Source organism: Geotrypetes seraphini, chromosome 4 (genome assembly GCF_902459505.1).
Source record: "Geotrypetes seraphini chromosome 4, aGeoSer1.1, whole genome shotgun sequence".
Taxonomy (NCBI): domain Eukaryota; kingdom Metazoa; phylum Chordata; class Amphibia; order Gymnophiona; family Dermophiidae; genus Geotrypetes; species Geotrypetes seraphini.
The window spans coordinates 268,624,457-268,644,924 of NC_047087.1; the positions used below are offsets into that span (position 1 = coordinate 268,624,457).

Sequence of the window (20,468 nt, forward strand, 5' to 3'; positions counted from 1 at the left end):
GCCTCATTATCGCAAGGATGTACTGAGGCTTGAGTCGGTCCAGCGAATGGCCACCCGGATGGTCTCGGGACTCAAGGATCTCCCGTACGAGGAACGGCTGGACAAATTACAGCTATACTCACTCGAGGAAAGCAGAGAGAGGGGAGACATGATCGAGACGTTCAAATACCTCACGGGCCGTATCGAGGTAGAAGAAGATATCTTCTTCTTCAGGGTCCGACGGCAACAAGAGGACATTCATGGAAAATCAGGGGGGGGGAAATTGCATGGCGACACCAGGAAATACTTTTTCACCGAAAGAGTGGTTGATCGCTGGAATATACTTCCACTTCAGGTGATCGAGGCAAGCAGCATGCCTGATTTTAAGAAGAAATGGGATCATCACGTGGGATCTCTGCACAGAGTTAAATAGGGGAGGGTTATTATGGTGGGCAGACTTGATGGGCCGCGGCCCTTATCTGCCGTCTTTTTCTGTGTTTCTATGTTTCACACTCTCCCACAGCATATTTTATTGCATTTCACAGTAAAGCAAAATATTCACTACTGCCTTAACATTAGTTACAAATCCATAAGTGCAAAATATTTTCAATAAAAATCATGTTCACCTCATTTAAGGCAATTCTATAAACTAGGCGCTCACATATACACATGCTGTATATTATTCATATAAATGTTCAGAACATATAGTACATATGTGTAAATGTATACCTGTAAAATGCCAATATTTTGCAGAAAGATTAGGTTCTTTCCTTGATAATCTTCTCTTGTACGGAGTCAAGCGAGAGAGTAAGGCATGATGGAGAGGATGCATGTGCGCTTTGCCCATGGCACTACATCTATTATGGCAGCCATGGACCCCAGGACCTGAAGATGGTCCAATGCTGAAGAGCCAGTAGCTCCAAAAGAGTAGAAATCTGGGCACACGGTTTCTGTCTGCATGCCTTTGGAAGACAAACATGGCCCGCAGTCATGTCGAAGAGAACTCGCAGATATTCCAGAGACTGCATGGGTGTCAAGATTGCTTTTCTGTAGTTCATGATCTAGCCCAGGTCCTCCAGCACCTGGGTCAGCTGATTCACCGTGTGGAGACTCTCAGCCAACAAGAAAGCCCCGATCAGCCGGTCATCCAAGTAAGGGTGTACCTGCAGACCCATTTTTTTGCAGATAAGTTGCTACGACCACCATCACCTTGGTGAATGTTCGAGGAGCCGTTGCCAGTCAGCAACATAATCTTACCCAGCCAAAAGAAGTTGAGGAAGAGGATCCACAGCCTCACTCTCCAGCCTGTGCAGTCGAGAGACAGGCACGTGTGACAAAGGACACCGCCGAAGAAGCCTTAATGCTTAAAGTAGCCTCAACAAAAAGTCACCAACTTTCAACTTGTTTTAATGAGGGCATATTACAGGAGTTTTCCTGTGCTGTTTCATGTCTGCTTTTATTCTCATAAAACTGTGATAAGGAATAGAGTTTGAGCAGCGGTTAACATTCCAGCTGTGAGAACTGTGAAATAAGTGGGACACCTGTTGTTTACTGCAGGAACAGCAGTGTGTGTGTGTGTGAGAACAACTTAATTCAGCATTTTTTATGCTATATAAGAAGACTGAGAGTCACATCCTAGAATTTGAATCCAGCTGCAGCCAAGGGAACCGTGTACTGTACCGATCCATCAATCGACCGGATTCCCAATTGGGAGGGGAAGGAACATGGCAGACATGGTGATGGTGTTGTTTTTCAATATATATATATAAATATATAATCTGTTTCTGTTTTATCTTATGTTTATCTGATGTTTATGCAATAAAATATCATTCCTCTAATGCTTTCTTTGGATGTTACTATTGAACACCCTTGTTAGATAGATATGTGGCAGTACATAAAAAACAACTTTTTCTTAAGAATTGCCTCTCTTTCCTGGCAATAAATTTTGTTGGATTTTGATGTCTGTAGTTTAATTTTCATATCTGAACAAAACTATGGTCATTTAAAAGGTATAATCAGTGTTCATGCAGTTAATAGGCATATTTCCTTATTTACTTATATTCCACAGATAGAACTTATTTAAACCAAATCAACCAAATCCACCTAAATTTTACAAACTACAGAGAATCATTTCGATTTTATTTCATAGAACTTTTCATTGTTAATGCAAAGTGAGAATTTCCATTCACAGGGTCTTATTTACTAAATATCAGAAACAGTTAATGCTCTTTAATGCATATTAACAGATGCTAATTCAAGTAAAGCATACAGTTAATAAAGGCTAGGATTCACTAACCTGCCAGATCGGGTCCGATCCTGGCAGGTCCGATCAATTCAGAAACCAAAAATATGCAGATGGGGCGATCGGAGGAACGCCCTTATCTGCCTGAATGGATCGCACATGTATGCATATGAGCAGCTTTTTACTTGTGGCAGGACTTCGGGGAGAATAAACCAAACGTCGCCACCGACCCCCAACCTGCGTAGCTCCCAGAAATCTGGTCCCGCTCTTGCCAGCTGCCTCACTAATAATAAAAAGATAAATGGAGCCCGTGATTTTAACCCACTTAGAGCCCGCGGGTTAAAACCACGGGCTTGCACTGCGGGGAAGGGTGGGAGAGTCCAAGCAGGAAATCATGGCATTTCAAGGCAGGTAGCAATTTGGGCAGACAGGAGAAGAGCATCGGAAAGATGAGCAGCAGGAAATAAGAAGCAGAGCTGAGAAGGGCAGCATTCGGGATGAGCAGGCAGGAGAGATTGCAGGGCTTCCACTCGGAAAGACGTTTTCGACTGGTCCCCAGCAGTCGCTTCTTCAGGTGATCGGCCAACCCAGCCGGATCACAAATTTGGTGTAGTGAATTGGGTCGCTGTCCAATATGCATGCATTTCACCTCATTTGCATGCACGGATTCGAAGCGGATCGCAGGAGAGGTAAGTGAATCAGGCCGGATGAAAATTTGATAGTAAAGGGATCGCAAACCATCGGTACACGATCGGTTTGCTTTGTGAATCTAGCCCAAAGAGACTTCATTGAGAATAATGGAGATTGCATTATTTAATGTGCATTACCTGCTTAAAACACTTTGCTAGATGAAACTTTACGAGGTTGTGTGCTTGAAAGGAAAAGGAGTCATCTCACTTGCCCAATATCTGAATTCTGGTTTTCCCAATTTTTATTCTACTGCTTAAATACTATACTATTCCTTTACTATCAATCAGTGGTCAGGAAATAATATCAATGGTGCTTTAACTGGATACCTTGACAGCAAAACATTTCATTTCACCAAATGAAGCAGAAGGCTCTGCTGAAGCAGTAAAATGAATATGGATTCAATGCCTCTACCTTTCTTTCTGGACTATATGAAGACAATGAAGACATCTCGCATGTGTTTCTTTTTAATTTAAAGCTCATAGGCCATTTAAACATATATATATTACAGTTGATTTTCATATATATATATATATATATATATATATATATATATATATATATATATATATATATAATAATAATAATAATATATTATATAATAATATGTTATATATATATATATATATATATACATATATATATATACATATATATATACAGCTGATTTACCCTAAGCTTCAGTATGTGTAAAAGCAAAATTGGCTAAATATAGCTTTCTAGCTTTCTATTAAAAAAAAAAGGCTGTAGCATTTCAGTCTACTTGATTTAAAAAAAACAAACCTGTATGTTTGCAAAAGGAGGGCATCATGCACAAAGTGATAAAAATATAAAGATAAAGGGTTGTCCTAGATTAACCTTTAGTTCAGATGCTGCAAAAACAACTGCCCTCTAATGTATTTTGGAACCTTTCCAAGTGTTGTAATTAGAGAATTACATGGGATGGATATCCATGGTTAACTGCGGGGCAGGGACAAGGACAGAGACAGCAGAGTGGGGGTAGAAACATAGAAAGATGACGGCAGATAAGGGCTACAGCCCATCAAGTCTGCTCACACTATTGACCCACCCTTTTAAGTCTACTGACCCCCTTAAGTATAATTATAATTATACTGCCACTCTACTGACCCGCTCTTTCAAGTCTATATCCTAGTGCCCCTATTCCTTGGCATGACCTTCGTAGGGATCCCACATAGGTATCCCATTTATTCTTGAAGTCTGGGATGCTGCGGGCCTCGATCACCTGCACTGGAAGCTTGTTCCAATGCTCAATCACTCTTTCCGTGAAGAAGTACTTCCTGGCGTCTCCACGAAACTTCCCTCATGTAGTGGGGATGGGGACATAAACCATGAGGATGGGGCAAACTTTGTCCCCATGTCATTCTCTATAACCTTGATGATTGGCAATTGAATTCAATTATTTAAAAACTGTGGAAGGTTCTTTTGGATTTAAATGAACTATTTCAAGAAAGCCTGGGACAGGCACGTGGGATCTCTTAGAGAGAGGAAGAGATAATGGTTACTGCGAATGGGCAGACTGGATGGACCATTTGGCCTTTATCTGCCATCATGTTTCTATGACATCATATATGGGTTTTTTTGTCTGCTTTTGATGCAACAACAAAAGAGTCTTGCCTGCTGATCAGACTCCTACCAATCATGATGCAATGTCCTTCCATCATGTGCCCAACTGCTCAAGCATCTTACTGTTCCTGCAACAGATTCACATCGTTGCTGGCATCAAGGAACATTTCCAACGTTTCCTGTTCATCCACCTCACAGTGTACGTTCTCTAATACACCCATGTCTTAAAGACAATCCAATTACCTTCTCAGATGATATAAAAAACATAAGCAGCTGAATCTTCGGAAAGGATATACCAAAAAAACAGATCAAAATGGAATGCTCTATTTGTGATTTACAAACAGCTGTACAGAATACTATCATGTTTTATACTTTAATTAAAAAAAAAAAAAAAAAAATCATCCATCATAAGTGTTCAAGGCTTATGCAAATGAAGAGAGTCCTTGGGGACACGTGGGGACGGGGCAGGGATGGGGACAAACTTTGTCCCATTTTCTACTGTAAACGCCACAGGAGCTGGTATCAAGTGTGAAAAAAGAAATCTCTTAAACATGTGTCAAACTTTTACATTGGTATTTTACTTTCTCAGGGCACACAGGTTGACATTTCCCTAAAGGTATAGATTAGATTAAGTCTTATCAAGTCAGTTATTTCTAGTACCTTTTTAATCCAGAAGCAACTATCCAATTACGATGCCCTCTTCCCATGTTTTTGCAATTAGTTGTGTACAGTGTTACACAGTCACATTGTAAACATAATATATATTGCTTGTGCAAAAAATCTTTTAGTGCAACAGTTTAGTTTTTAAGAGTACACAATATTTAACACCAACCTCTTGTTCCCTTTGAAATATAACCACTCTGCCACCTTTGTCTCCTGTTGCTAGTAGATCTCCAGAAAAGTTGAACTCAACTGTTGAAATAATATCAGCTGAAAGAACAAGAGATGATTAAGAAGCTCAATTGATAAAAACCGAATATAAAATATAATATAGAGGGTTTTTGGTTTTATTTAATACACAACACAATTCAACTATTTTTTTTAAACCAAAACAATTTAGGGGATCTTTTATTAAAAGTGCACTACGTTTTTCCATTTAGCACGCTTTAACAGCAAAAATTAAAATGTGGCAAGTGCAAAGGCTGATAATTGCTGGGAGCATGACCAGCAATTAGAATAGTCCATATGCTCTTAAGGCCTCTAGGTGCTGTACCAATGCCTAACTTAATTGCTTTAATTGGTGTTAATCACCATGGTAATTGACAGTAAAAATCGATTAAAAATTTGTTAATAAAAGTATGCACCAGTAGACACCTATGAAGATAGATGTTGTAATCGCGCCCAAGGAGGCATCTAACGGCACCTAAGGTCATTCCCGCCCCAAACCATGCCTAATTTGACCTTAGCTGCCGTTAGACGAGATTAAAAAAACCAAACACACACCACCCCGTAGGTGTCTGCAATGTAGGCCAGTAAAACCCTGGCCTACACTGCAGACACCTAAGTTTGTGATATGTGCCACTAGCCATGAATTTTTAAACGGCGCCTAAGTGTGACTGACATGTGGCCACCAATGGTTTTGTAGACAGCTACTGATTTAGGCACTGTTTACAGAATCTGGCCCTTAGTGTCTCCTACCGAGGAGGCACTAAGTGTATCTGCACTAACTGCAAAAGTGATGGTTGGCATGCTGTACGTTAACTATAGTATAAAGTCCACACCCATTCTCTGCCCATAGCCCAGCCTTATTTCTGTCCCCTAATGTAACACAGGCTGCTTTTCATGTCACCACTGTCAGTCGGTGAGTTTGCATGCAAATGATCTGCAGCTCCGTGCAAACTTGATAGGGAATCAATCGCTGTTTGAAAATCAGCCAACAGCGATGGAATACTGTTAGTGCCAGTTAACACCAGTTACGTTCATTATTGGCAGTTTAAGTTAGATGATATTCTATAACTCGCATCAAGCTTAAAGAATTAGGGGATATATATACATACAAAAACTACATTTTTTTTATTTTGTTTTTTTGCATTAGTGGGATTTTTTTTTTTTTTTACCGATGATGGTGCCACTTTAAGATAAGGTATCCAACAGTGTGTGGTGCTTTAAGATAATTTTAGGTCATATTTTTCTCCACTACTGTTTGATGATTATTTTAAATAAACTTTTCTTAATTAATACCGCCTCTGGAAATGGGCAGAAAGTATTTACAAGAAAGTTTGCACAGTACTGGCATTATACCTATTTGTTGGATCGAGAGCAGGGAGCTCTACTCCAGTAAATTTGAGAGTTATTTATTTAAAGTTTTTTAAGCTATTTATGGGTAATTGTAACAAAACTAAAGTAAATAGAAAAGAATTGCTAATCAATACAATGGATGTGCTTGTTTTTGAGCGCAAATTGACTCAAAACACAGCTCAACATCCACCATCTGCAAGACATTCTATCTTTTTTAGTTAATTTCTGTCAGAGCTGAAAATCCAAGTTTGCAAAGATAAGAAGATCCAAACAGTAACAAAGCATTGATTGCTTTGTTGCTCAAGATAACTATTGCATAAAAAATAAAATTACTTGCCGTTAGTTTTTAAGGACCAATCATGTCAAAGAATGCTTGTCTGTGCGATTGTATCCTTACGCACAAAGATGCTCATAACACTGACAGATCTTGCATACTCAACATACATGTCAACTGTTCTAATGTAGGAATTTTTTTTAAATAAAGTAAAATTCTTGAATCTCTCTTGGCATGAAGACAGTGTTTGAGAGACACTAAATTAGAGCCTTGGTGACTAGAGCATCATTATATCATGAAATGTACTAGAGCAGTGTTCTTCAACCGCTGGTCCGCAGAAATTTCCTGCTGGTCCACGGCCGGCACATGCCTCGGGCCTGAGGAGATCAGTGCACAAAGCCATGGGTGGCAGCTCCTACATGCGTCCTATGCCTGAACCGGCAGCCTTCTCACTGATGTTGCAACGTAAGAGTTAAAGGCTTCCGGACGATGCGCAGGATGCGCGAGGAGCCACTACATGTGGCTTTGTGCAAACTGCGGCAGTGAGGAAGAGGGAGCCGGCCACAGGCAGCATAAAACAACCAGATGGGAGTGCTGGTACGTTTATTGCAGAGGGGGAGGAAGACAAGAGAGACAGCTGACTGTTTATAAACAAGAGAGGGCAGAATACCCGGCCTCACCCAACTGTTGTGATGAAGGGATGGCACGTTGACAAGGAGGTCAGAGAGAAGATGTGTGCAGAGGGAGGCACAGCATGGAGGGAGGGAGACAACAAAGGTAGGGGGAATAATTTTATTTTCAATTTAGTGATTGAATTGTGTCAATTTTGGGAATTTTCATCTGTCTATATTTTGCACTGTTCAGTAAGAAATGTATTTGTTTCTTTTTCACTGGGGTTGTACTACATGCAGAGTCTTTAATCTTAGGGTTTCATTTGAATATATTAGTAATTTTAGTTTGTGGTCCCGTAATCTGTTCTGGTAGGAATGAATGTTGAGAAGCATACAGTGTGCTTTGTGTAGTTTAATTTTGTGGTTAACCATTAGTGTTAATAAGATTACACTTCTCCCTCCGTATTCGCTGTGATAGGGGATTAACAGAACCGCAATACCATGAAATACCATGAATAACTTTTATATGTTATTTGCTGTTTTCTATTAAAAACCATCTTGAATATGGTGAAACCGCGAATAACAATGGGAGATCTGGCCTGTTTCTGAAGGAGAAAAACACGGTGAACTAAGTGCAGGGAATCAGCGATTTTCTCTGTAAATGCTTGGAATCAGCGATTTCTCTACGAAAGCTGATGTAATTTGGGGGCAGGAGCCAGCAAGCTAAAAACCGTGAATAATCGAAACCGCAAAGGCTGAAACCGCGAATACGGAGGGAGAAGTGTATATTGTGTGTATATATGAAAAATGAATGGAAAAAATAGTGTTACAATTAGTACTATTATGGGGGCAGGGTCTAGGGTGGAGATGGAAGGGGTCTGGTCCACAACTTAGCCCAGTGCTCTTCAACCGCTGGTCTGCGGACCGGTGCCAGTCCACAAAATAATTATTTTATTTTCGCCGGTCCATAGGTAGGTGTAAAAAGGTTGAACACTGTACTAGAGCATCATTATATCATGAAATGTTCTGCTATCTGTTACATTAGTCATGGTGACAATAATTATATGGTTTTTGAACCTAAACAACTTTCTTGTGGCTTGTGAAAGGAGGTTCCAATTCCTTGGTGCTAGGTACAGGCACAAAATTCTGGAATTTGGAATCTTGATCTGCCATATAATTATTTCCGCTCCACATAGGAAATTATATTTTATTGTAATTTCATTTCCATCAATTTCCCAAACTTGTGGGCTTACAGGTATATTTACTTGCGATTGGGTTTTGTTTTTTAGATTGTAAACAATTTTTACTGACTGAAAAAAGCGGTATCATGACAATACAGCAAAATACAAGATACAGCTAACAGTGGCGGGAAATCCGCTAGAACAAGGCATAACAATACAAAGTCATGTGTCAATTATAGCTACCCATGTATCCCAGAAATCCCCCCACCTTTAGGGTTCCCCTCCAAGCATTGCAAGGGTATCCTGATAACGCACGGGAGTCCAAGGACCCCCTGAGCAGGGAAAGCCCAAGAATTATTTGAGTGAAAAATTTTAAACTACCTTAAATAAAAATAGTTAAAAAAAAAAAAAAAAAGAAACTGCCATCTGCCACTGCTACAAGTTGCCCTGCCACTTCTCTATCACAGGAAGGCCAAAAGAGCCAGCATCCATGTCACCATACACAAACACCTCCCAACCACTTACTATGGCTTCCTAAACCCACAGTACACACACCTCAGCCCGTCCACTGCTATGAACCTGGAGTTCTTGCAAGCCCATTCACAACCTATCCCACCTGAAAACACTATTTATTTTAAATATGTGCCCCAAACAAAAGTGCTTGGAAAGGCCTAGCCAAGACAGAGATAAGGGAGCACTCACAGACAGGCAGACACCGAAGGAGCTCCCCCACAGCACTTACCACACTCCATCTGGGATCCAAGTCTTATCAGAGGAGGCCCATATCCCAGTCTTGGCTCTGGGGCTACGACTCCTTATACCTCAATCAGATGAAGTTCTTGGACTGACCCCTGAGAGCTACTGCCATGGTATTGGCCCATCCAGAAACATGGGCCTTGAGCCAAGCTTTTGGGGACCAGACCAAACCGATCGTGGTTCCAATCCAGTCTGCAAAATACTGTAGGCCGAGAATACCGAAGAGATACAGGACTGCACCAGTCTTTATAATGGTGATGTCACTGAAATTCAGCACTCTCTACATTCATTTACTGGTTGGAGAGCACAACCCATTAGTCTGGAGTAGACTAGCAAGAAAAAAAAAGAAAGTTTACTTTCTATATTAAAAATAAATGTATCAAACTTATGCCTTGACACATTTTCTTTGACAAGGAGGAGTCAGTGGTTCTCTTTTACCCTTCCCCGATATATTCCCACTGAAGCTGAAAATCAAGGGGTATACAACATGACATGGCACCGAGATCTGTGCAGCTTTTCACACTGTACCCCCAAAACATGCTGAATACAGTATGTTGGCAGACTATGGGTTGTCAGACCTGAGGTAGCTGCCTCACTCATCATGGCTTGAGCCTCCCAGGTTCCCTCTCAACCCAAACCGCTACTCCCCCTGCCATCTGCTGTTCCCCACTCCCACAGATTTCCAGATCTAGTCACCTACTTAACCTTCATGAAGGTGCTGCTGCTGCAGCAGTAGTAATATCTAAAAGAGCTGTGTTTTCCATTCTGGCATTGCGTGGCTGCAATGTTGCACCCAGAGTTTCTAATGTATATTTTCTGTAAACCGCTTAGAACCTAACGGATGTAGCGGTATATAAGAAATAAATTACATTACATTACACTAAACGCTTGGCTTTTCTAGTGGCTCCAAAAGGAAGGTGCAGTGCAAAAAGATCCGCCGTCATGGCAAAATTTCTAGTCACCATAGCAACCTGGCACCCAGGATATGTCGAGCTCTTCAAGTCAATGCCTTAAAACAGCAAAGAATGACATTTCTATACTCAGGAAAGATTAGGTTCTTACCTCAATCTTCTTTCTTGTAAACCCACACTCTATTTCTGAACCCCCAGGTAGTCAATCCCTTCTTGCGAGATCTCTTGTAGGAAGCTTCATTTGCATACTTTTGCTCCTCCTCTCTTACCTCTGGACTGCCCTCCCATTCCTCAATGCATCACAAAGCAGACAATCTTTCCTGTAGAGGACACAGAAGAGCGAAGGGTACTAGAATGCTCCCTGAGAAATTTGTCTAATCTGCTCATATCATTAACAGCATAACAAATACCAAGTCACTGAAAACAGAATAAACAATGAAACAATTGAATATCTGCTGAAAACCCAACCTGCACAAACAGAGGGGGCTCATCACTAATGAACCCTGTGGAGCTAAGAAGCGATCATCATGAATGGCACTCTTTAAGGCTGGCAGAGAAACGAAAAGTTCAGCTTACCAGTACTGACTGAGGCAGACAGCAGGCAAATCAGAATTTCCCAGGGCGGGCTTCAGGAATAGTGTGGGTTTACAAGAAAGATTAACGAGGTAAAAACCTAATCTTTCCTTCATGTACAACCCCCACTCTATTCCTGAACCCTTGGGATGTAACAGAGCAATCCCTCAAACTTAGGATGGGACCAATGAGTCAACTACCAGGATCGAAGATCTAAATGTGGAATCCTGCTTGGCCACCACATCTATTCTGTAAAACTTTGTGAATGTATAGTGAGAAGACTAAGTGGCAGCTCTACAAATCTCTTCTGGGGAAACCACTGAAGATTCTGCCCACGAAGAAGCAATTTCTCGCGTGGAGTGGGCCTTCACTGAAATAGGAGGCTGCTTCTCAGAGAGGAATTGAAGGGCAGTCCACAGAAGAGGAGGAGGAGCAAAAGCATGCAAATGAAACTTCCTACAAGGGATTGACTAACCAAGGGGTCAGGAGCAGAGTGGGGTTGTACAAGAAGGAGAAATTAGGTTCTTACCTGCTAATTTACTTTCTTTTAGCTTCTCCAGACCAGTAGAGATTAATCTTTACGAGTGGGTATATATCCAATCACATACACAAGGAGACAATCACAATAACCAATTTATACAAATTTTAGCCATTTCAGTTGTCCAACTTCCTCATACAATACTACATTGAAAACCAGTGTTAACAGAGAAAATAAATATCTAAAATCTGTATAGCTTCCAATGTAAAATGCTAAGTATATGGCAGACATGTCAAACTCTGGCCCGCGGGTGATTAAATTTGGCCCACAATCTGGGCTGAAATTTGGCTGAGATTTGGCCCGCCGTTCCTTCCCGCAGCAGAGGACGCATGAATGGCTGGGGTCGGCACTCTTCCTCATTGTCCCTCGTGCTTGTCAGTCACCAAGTAGATGCCCAATTGTTAGGAGTGAGCGTGCTCCACTTTCCTCCCTCCAGCGTCCTGGACTGACGAGGTAGTATGTCGGGTGGGAGGTGGTGACGACTTTTACTAAAGTTCGCTAGCAGTTTTTAGTGCTGGAAGCAGTACGCAGCATTTAGTGTGGCTCCCGGCGCTAAAAAACACTATCATGGTTTAATAAACGGGGGCACTGTGAAGAGAGAAAATGGCATCGGACAGCAAAAGTTTTCATGAATGGTGACTTTAGTTTCAAGGACAAGACAACTGTTTGAAAATACTGTGGTAAGGATTTTAAATACCACTGAAACCTCATTACAGTGGTTGGGGGTGCAAGTATTTGGGGAGGACTGGGGAGGAGAGGTGGAGGTAAAAGGAAGTTTTCTCTGTAGAAAAGACAGTGGGAGTGATCTGGATAGAGAAGAATTGAATGAGGGAGGGGAAAGAAGAAAGGAGAGGACAAATGATTGATCTGTTTGAAGAGTGATGACTTGGAGAGTCAGAAATAGGGGGACAGATGAGTAAAAAGAGCTTTACAGTTGTTGCAGTTACTATGTCTAGGTATGGTGAGCTGGAGCAAGAGCAGGATGTGACATCACTAAGTGTAACAAAAGGAAGACAGCATGAAAGAAAGAGGGAAGGGAAACATGATTTGAATAATGACCAGGCTGTAGCCCTAAGACTAAGGGGTCCATTTATTAAGGTGCACACTTAGCGTGCGCTAAATCAGTTAGCGTACCTTAATAAAAGGACCTCTAAGTATCTTAATTTAACAAATCGGCCCACGGCTTAGCCTATATTTTAGATTTCAGCCCCTTATGAAATTGAGTTTGACACTCTTGGTATACTACACACACAAAAAAAGCAAAGTGGGAACTTTGGGCACCACACCTCCAACCAAACACTAAGAAAAAAATATCTGAAAATAATAAAACCGCAGAGCAGAAACACTTTTCAGCAACTTGCTTACAGAAAAAAAAAACTGAGGGGGCAGGAGCAGCTGCCTGGGAAGGAGGTGGAGTTCAAAGATGATTGACAGCATTTTACAAGGGTTCAGATGCATAACCTTAAGGATCAGGACTACTAGACACATTGAATTAGAATAAACTTCAATATACATGCAGAAATCCAATGAATGGTAGCATTAACAGAGTAAAGAAAGTCAAAGTAGCTGAATACTATCAATTAGAGCCTCCAGAACTCAACATAAACAGTGGTTAAAAATAAATCCTAGCTCAATAGTTCAATACTATTCACTGAGGTTAAAGTCTTTCTTAGAATGAACACATCTGTGTTGAAAAATTCCTCAACAATATCTACCACTTGAAGAGAGGAAAAGTTAGACTTTACCTGCTTTTCTTTCCTTTAGTCTCACCAGACTATTTCAGAAAGTGTGGGCTATGCCCATCAGCAAGCAGATTTGGAATGACAAAATGATAGACCAGTGTTCACTACTACTACTTATCCTAATATATTGCCAGTAAAAAAATAAAATAAAATTTAGAAAGTTAAAAACTGTTAGAGAAAATGGAAGATTGAAGAGTTTGTTGATAAGAGAGAGAGATCAATATTAAAGTGGATTAATAACTGAAAATACTACAGAAAGCCTCTGGACCGGTCCAGTGGGACTAAAGCAGTGTTTCCCCAATTTCATCAAGCCAAGTATCCTCTAGATTGAACATTTTTCAAATGAGAACACCCCAAAAGTAGAGATTTTGAAATAGACATTTTATTGTTAAATAGTAAATAATTAAGCAACATATATAACAAATACAGGTCAATGAAACTGGCATAGAGACCACAGCATACTTGGCATGACCTGTTATATTTCAGTCTCAAATAAACTGGCTCCTTGACAGGTGCTGTGTCATTCTTACAAAAACCGAGTGAAAATGAAAAGTGACAGGAGAAAAAGAAGACTTCCATAAAAAAGTTGCCATTATTGGCCAATACAGTTCCCTCTTTTCTCTGGGAAAATGAAACATGAAATCTGATTGGTCACTGGGAAAGTTCTCTCACACATCCAACCTGCCCTCAGCCTTTCTGGGCAAATCACATACACACACACGATTGGGAAGAACAGGCTCTTCTTGCATATCAACACATATCAGTTACTGCAAAATGTCTAAAGCCCTATTATCACCACAAAAAATTAAAGGCAATTGTTAAATTACACGATAACCAGAACAGACCTAGTGAAATACAACATATGCACCATCGAAGAACAATGAGCAGGAGTGTGCTCTCTTTGGGCAGAGGGAGTGAAACCTGTGGAAATTCACCGTCGGATATTGACTCAGTATGGACTATTGCTGCCCGATTCAGGGAAAACTTTTTCGATTTGATTTGGCCTATTAAAATCGATTTTTCAATTTGATTTGCTTTTCCCACCCAATTGGGTGTTGTTTTTTTCTTCAAACATCCTAGCAAGTTTATTTTGTAGCCTTTCCACCAAGCCCACCCATTTTGCCCTCCCCAACCCCACGCCAGCGCTGTGATGTAGATCAGTGGTTCCCAACCCTGTCCTGGAGGACCACCAGGCCAATCAGGTTTTCAGGATAGCCCTAATGAATATGCATGGCGCAGTTTTGCATGCCTCTCACTTCCATTATATGCAAATCTCTCATATGCATATTTATTAGGGCTAGCCTGAAAACCCGATTGGCCTGGTGGTCCTGCAGAATAGGGTTGGGAACCACTGATGTAGATAAAACAAGCAAAATAGACTTTTCCTCTCTCTATTAGGTCCTAGTTCATGCTCACTAACACCAGCTCTGGCAGGATACACATTTCAAAATCTGACATATTGTAATCACAAAATAGAAAATAAAATTATTTTTACTACCTTTCACTGACGTTTCCAACGTGTGCTTCTTTCCCACTGTATACATCTCTCTTTCTCTCCCTACCTTGTGTCCTGGGTCAAACCTCTCTATTCCCATGCAGCATCTTTCCCTTCCTCCCCTCCAATATCACATGCAACATGTCTATCTCTCCCTGCCCTCCACCCTATGTCTGACATTTCTCCCTCTCCTTTTTTATGAATGTCTCCCTCCCCTATATGCAGGATTTCTCCCTCACACCCCTTTCTACCTCTATTTCATCTCTCCCTTCCTCTCCTCCACCTCCAATTCTTCTTCTCTCCCCCATATGCAGCATTTTTCCTCCCCTACCTACTCATTTCCCTGTGAAGCTTCCATCCCTCCCTCTTATCCCCCTGTGCAACAGTTTTCCATCCCTCCTTTCCATCCCCCTGTGCAACAGCACCCCACCGACCCTACCACCGTGAGACCCGACATACCCCCTGGCCTCCCAAAGCAACAGCAAAGTGGTAGTGGCTGACCTTGAAGAGGCAGCGCTGTGAACAGGCTGATTACAGCCTGCCCCGCTAAATCTTCCTTCTGCTGCATCATCAGTGATATAATCACTGACATGGCAGAAAGAAGGCCCCAGCAGGGCAGGCCGTGAGCAGGCCATTCAGAGCACTGCCTCTGCTGAGCAGCCACCGTCGTCATTGCTGCTGCTTTATGAGGCCTAGAGGTATGTCAGGTCTCATCGGGGGGGGGGGGGGATGTTGGTCACCGAGTCTGATTTTTGCAGACAGAAAATTTATTCGAGTCCATTCACCAAAGTGAAATTGGTGAATCGATTTTAATCAGCAAATCGGGCAGCACTAGTATGGGTATAGCACCATGAATCAATGAAAGGTTTGTGAAGGGGTAAAAAGGTTTAAAGCGGGAAGAACAGGTGTAACCAATGAAGGTAGTTCTGGTTGCCCATCAGCACTGCGCACATAAGAACATATTAACAGGGCGGATGCCTTGATTAGAGAAGACCATGAAATAATAGTGTCTCAACTGGCTGCAAATTTGGGATATCAGCTATGGATCTGCATTTGCCATAATGCATGACAACTTGGGGTATAGGAAAGTCTGCGTGCGATGGGTTCCCAAACAGCTTATATATCTGCACAAGCAACAGCGTGTGGAGGTTGCGACCCAGTTCCTGAGATGGTATGAAGAAGATCCGAGTATTCTGGAGAGAATTGTCACCGGCGACAAGACACAAATGTATCAACGCGGCCCAGAGAGCATAAGACAAAGCATGATGAAATAAAGGAAGTGGTGCTCACCTGGCTTCAGGAGCTGCCAAAAAACTTCTTTGCTGCAGGACTGCAAAAGCTAGTTGAATAATACAACAAATGTGTCGCCTTGCATGGGGACTACGTGGAAAAGTGATACTGTATGTTCAATTGCTCACAATTACTTCTATTAAAGCCGTTAAATTTATTTTGCCTCTATTATTTGATTTACCCTTGTATATTAAAAAGTTTTAATATCACCTCAGCAAGGCCAATACACAGTCCTACAACTGCAAAACACTATGCACAAACTTGTGCAAAAGAGTTGGAACCTTACCATATTATAACAGCATTAACTCCCAAGACTTAAAGAGCAACAACGTTGAGTGTGAAAAAGTGCACTGTAAATATCACACCAGGTCCTAACACACTAATACAGCACCTAGTAAGAAAACAAAACAGTGGTGACTGCTGCAAGATTTCTACACAGAAACATTCCAATTAATAAATTTAGAATGAAATACTTTATTTTACCTTTGTCTGAGTATTTTATTTTTCCATTCCTTTGGCTGCAGTATCTTGTTTTTCTCTATTTTTTTCCTTCTGTCTTTGCAAGGTGTCATGTCAATTTGACATATCTTCTCTCTCAATGTCCACCTTCCCTCTGCACCCCTATCTATCCTGTCCAGCATCTACATTCTGGCCCTGATTCTCCAAAAGTGCGTCCCGATTTTAGACAGCTGTAGGCGTCCTACAGCTGTCTAATCAGCCAATCGGGATGCACGTTTTTTTAAAAAAAATGCTCCCCAGGCAGGCCTGAAGGCGCCTCCGGGAGCCTAGGGAGACCCGCAAGACACCTAAGCTCGCCCAAGGGCCTTAGGCGAACCTAGGTGGCCCTACGCGTCTCCCTAGTAGAGGAAGAAACCTTAAAATGTAGGCCAACAAAATGCTGGTCTACATTGTAAGTAGACGCAGCCGCTATACTTATCGCGGCAAGGGATCTCTCTGCCGCTATAAGTATAGCGGGTCGCAGCCTGTCCGATCAGATGCCCCCCCACCCCCCGACACTCCCGACCGCCCCCCCCCCCCGACATTATCGATCTCCCTCCCACCCCGACACTACCAATCGCTGGCAGGAGAGTGTCTATTCCCTCCTGCCCGAAGACGCACCCCCCCCCCGGCGCTAACGACCCCCAAACCTCCAAACTAACCTGTTCTTCAGGCCAGCCGGTTCTTGCCCGTCCAGCCAGTAAGCCTGCCTCGTCGAAATGAGGCGGGCTCGCCCCTTCCCGGCCCATCCCGCCGAAGCCTAAGGCCTGATTGGCCCAGGCTCTAGAAGCCTGGACCAATCAGGCCTTAGGCATAGCGGGTCCGCCCATCCCTACTTAATCTAAGGCCTGATTGGCCAATCAGACCTTAGACTTAGTAGGGATGGGCGGACCCGCTATGCCTAAGGCCTGATTGGTCCAGGCTTCTAGAGCCTGGGCCAATCAGGCCTTAGGCTTCGGCGGGATGGGCCGGGAAGGGGCGAGCCCACCTCATTTCGACGAGGCAGGCTTACTGGCTGGACGGGCAAGAACCGGCTGGCCTGAAGAACAGGTTAGTTTGGAGGTTTGGGGGTCGTTAGCGCCGGGGGGGGGGGGGGTGCGTCTTCTGTCAGGAGGGATTGGACACTCTCCTGCCAGCGATCGGTAGTGTCGGGGTAGGAGGGAGATCGGTAATGTCGGGGGGGGGGGGCGGTTGGTAGTGTCGGAGGGGGGCATCCGATCGGAGAGGCCGCGGCCCGCTATACTTATAGCGGCAGAGAGATCCCTTGCCGCGATAAGTATAGCGGGCCGTGTCTAATCTAACCCGATTCTCTAACCAGCGTCTGTAACATGGACGCCGGTTACAGAATGGGGTTTTGGTGTAGGCCGATTCTGAATAGGACGCCTCTCACGGGCGTCCTATACAGAATCAGGGCCCCAGGCAGGCCTTCAATATAGGCGGCCTGCCTGGGGAGCATTTTTTTTTTTTTTTTAAACGTGCATCCCGATTGGCTGATTAGACAGCTGTAGGACGCCTACAGCTGCCTAAAATCGGGACGCACTTTTGGAGAATCAGGGCCTCTGTGTCCATTTGTACCCCTGTGATCCTTATTACCCTTTTGTGTCCAAATCCTCTCTCCATCCAGCGTTCCCCTCTCTCTCTTTCCTTCCTCCATGCCTAGAATCTTTTCTCTGTGCATCATCTCTCTATTTTATTTCTGCCTCCCTCTATTCCTTGCTCACCCCTTGCAGTCTGCATGAATATCCTCCCTTTCCCCATCCAGTCTCTCTCCGTCCCACAGCCCTTCCCCTAGTTCAGCAGCACCCGTTCCTCTTCCATTAAGTCCAGCAGCACATCTCCCCCTCACCCCACATTTTTATAAGCGATATTGCTGAAGAGCTGTCGGGTAAGAATTGCCTCTTTGCGAATGATACCAAAATCTGCAACAGAGTAGACACTCCAGATGGTGTGAATAACATGAAGAAAGACCTAGCAAAGCTTGAAGAATGCCAAATTTGGCAACTAAAATTTAATGCTAAGAAATGCAAGATCATGCATTTAGGCTGCAAAAACTGAAGAACTTATGTGCACGACAGAAGAGTATGACTTGGGTGTGATTGTATGTGATGATCTAAAAGATTGCCAAAAAGGTTGAAAAGGTGACGGCAAAAGCTAGAAAGATGCTAGGGTGCATAAGGAGAGGTATGGCAAGTAGGAAAAAGGAAGTATTGATGCCCTTTATAAGGCTCTGGGCGAGACCTCATTTAGAATACTGTGTGCAATTCTGGAGACCGCACCTTCAAAAAGATATAAAGAGAATGGAGTCAGTTCAGAGGAAGGCTACTAAAATGGTATGTGGTATTCATCATAAGGTGTATGGGAACAAAGATCTCAATATGTATACTTTGGAGGAAAGGCGGGAAAGGGGAAGATATGATAGAGATGCTTAAATACCTATGTGGTATAATTGTGCACGAGACGAGTCGAGTCTCTCATCTGAAAGGAAGTTCTAAAATGAGAGGGCATAGAATGAAGTTAAGAAGTGACAGGCTCAGGGGTAATCTAAGGAAATACTTTTTTACAGAAAGGGTGGTAGATGCGTGATGCAGTCTCCTGGAAGAAGTGGTGGAGACAATGCCTGTAGAATTCAAGAAAGTGTGGGATAGGAACGTGAGATCTCTTAGAGAGAGGAAGAGATAATGGTTACTGTGGATAGGCAGACTGGATGGGCCATTTGGCCTTTATCTGCCGTCATATTTCTATATTTCAGCAATTGCAGCTTAAAGCTTCTCTCCTATGCCAGATAAAAAGGATAGTGCTCACCTACATACGACCTATCTACTCCTTTCCTGCTACTGTAATCGATAGCTTGCTGTACATGAATATAAGTGCATTAATTATGCACATTTATAAATCATATATTCATAATGTCAGTCGTTCTGAGTCTGACTCCCAGATCCTAAGAAAATTTGTTGAGGCCATGGTTAAATTGAATTTCTCTTTTTTTAGCATGCTCAACAGACCAGTCTAGAACCTGTGGAATGTATCGGAACCGATCCTAAGACGGGTGGGACTCCAAAATCTCTGCCCAAGGGATAACTTGAGTATGGGCTCCAAGGGTGACCTTTTCTGTAGCCATGTCTCTGTTCCTACTCTTTTTGCATCATAATGCACTATGGATACCACCAAAGCAGATGCACTGTAATCTGCAGGCAGGTAACAAATACTGAAACTTTTAATCAGACTAAGTATTATGTCTCAGGTTCTGTATGATTGTCTAATCATCAGTCCTTCTGGCAGGAGATATGACAGAGGCTTTTTACCATTCTGTAGAGTGATCATCTGGACGTCTACTGGATTGAAGGATGGTTTCATCTGATGATGTGTATTTATACAACTTTTTAATCTCTAGGTTTACAACCCACAGTGAGGCACTGTAAAGATGCCACTTGAATACCATATTGCACAATAGTATAACACAATATGCCTATTGTAGAAGTACAAAGTACTATTAGCAAGCTTGTCTTTAGAAAAAATAAAAAAGCTTTGAGCTTAGGCCCCTTCTAAATGGACATCTCCCTTGCTGTACCTCTCCCCCCCCCCTCTTCAGGTTCATTGACCAGAACTTTCCAAGTTCTGCAGCTGGCAGCAATATTTCAGAGCTACTGCCCACCCCCACTCCCTAGACTTTCATGCATGCTTGAAAGCAGTGGCAGCTTGAGGATACTGAAACAAGCTGCAAAGTGGAGATTTCCGATTGCTGGACCAAAGGAAGTGGTCTTCAGTAGACAGGGCTTGAAGATCACCACCAGCTCAAGTACAGTGGTACCTCGGTTTACGAGTGCACCGGTTTGCGAGTGTTTTGCAAGACGAGCAAAACATTTGCAAAA

The 20,468-nt window shown here is 42.6% G+C and overlaps 1 protein-coding gene across 7 annotated transcripts in view; it reads right to left on the reverse strand.

Annotated features, from left to right (window-relative positions):
* The window catches only part of PPP2R2D (protein phosphatase 2 regulatory subunit Bdelta), a 150,033-nt gene that overhangs the window by 98,396 nt on the left and 31,169 nt on the right, over positions 1–20,468 (reverse strand). For 5 of the 7 annotated variants that reach the window (XM_033942624.1, XM_033942625.1, XM_033942629.1 and 2 more), the window contains one exon: positions 5,325–5,422. In XM_033942624.1, the coding sequence (XP_033798515.1) occupies positions 5,325–5,422 (98 nt within the window). Of the gene's footprint in view, positions 1–5,324; positions 5,423–10,732; positions 10,784–20,468 lie in introns of those variants that run through there. The other 2 variants (XM_033942627.1, XM_033942631.1) reach the window with 2 other exon arrangements.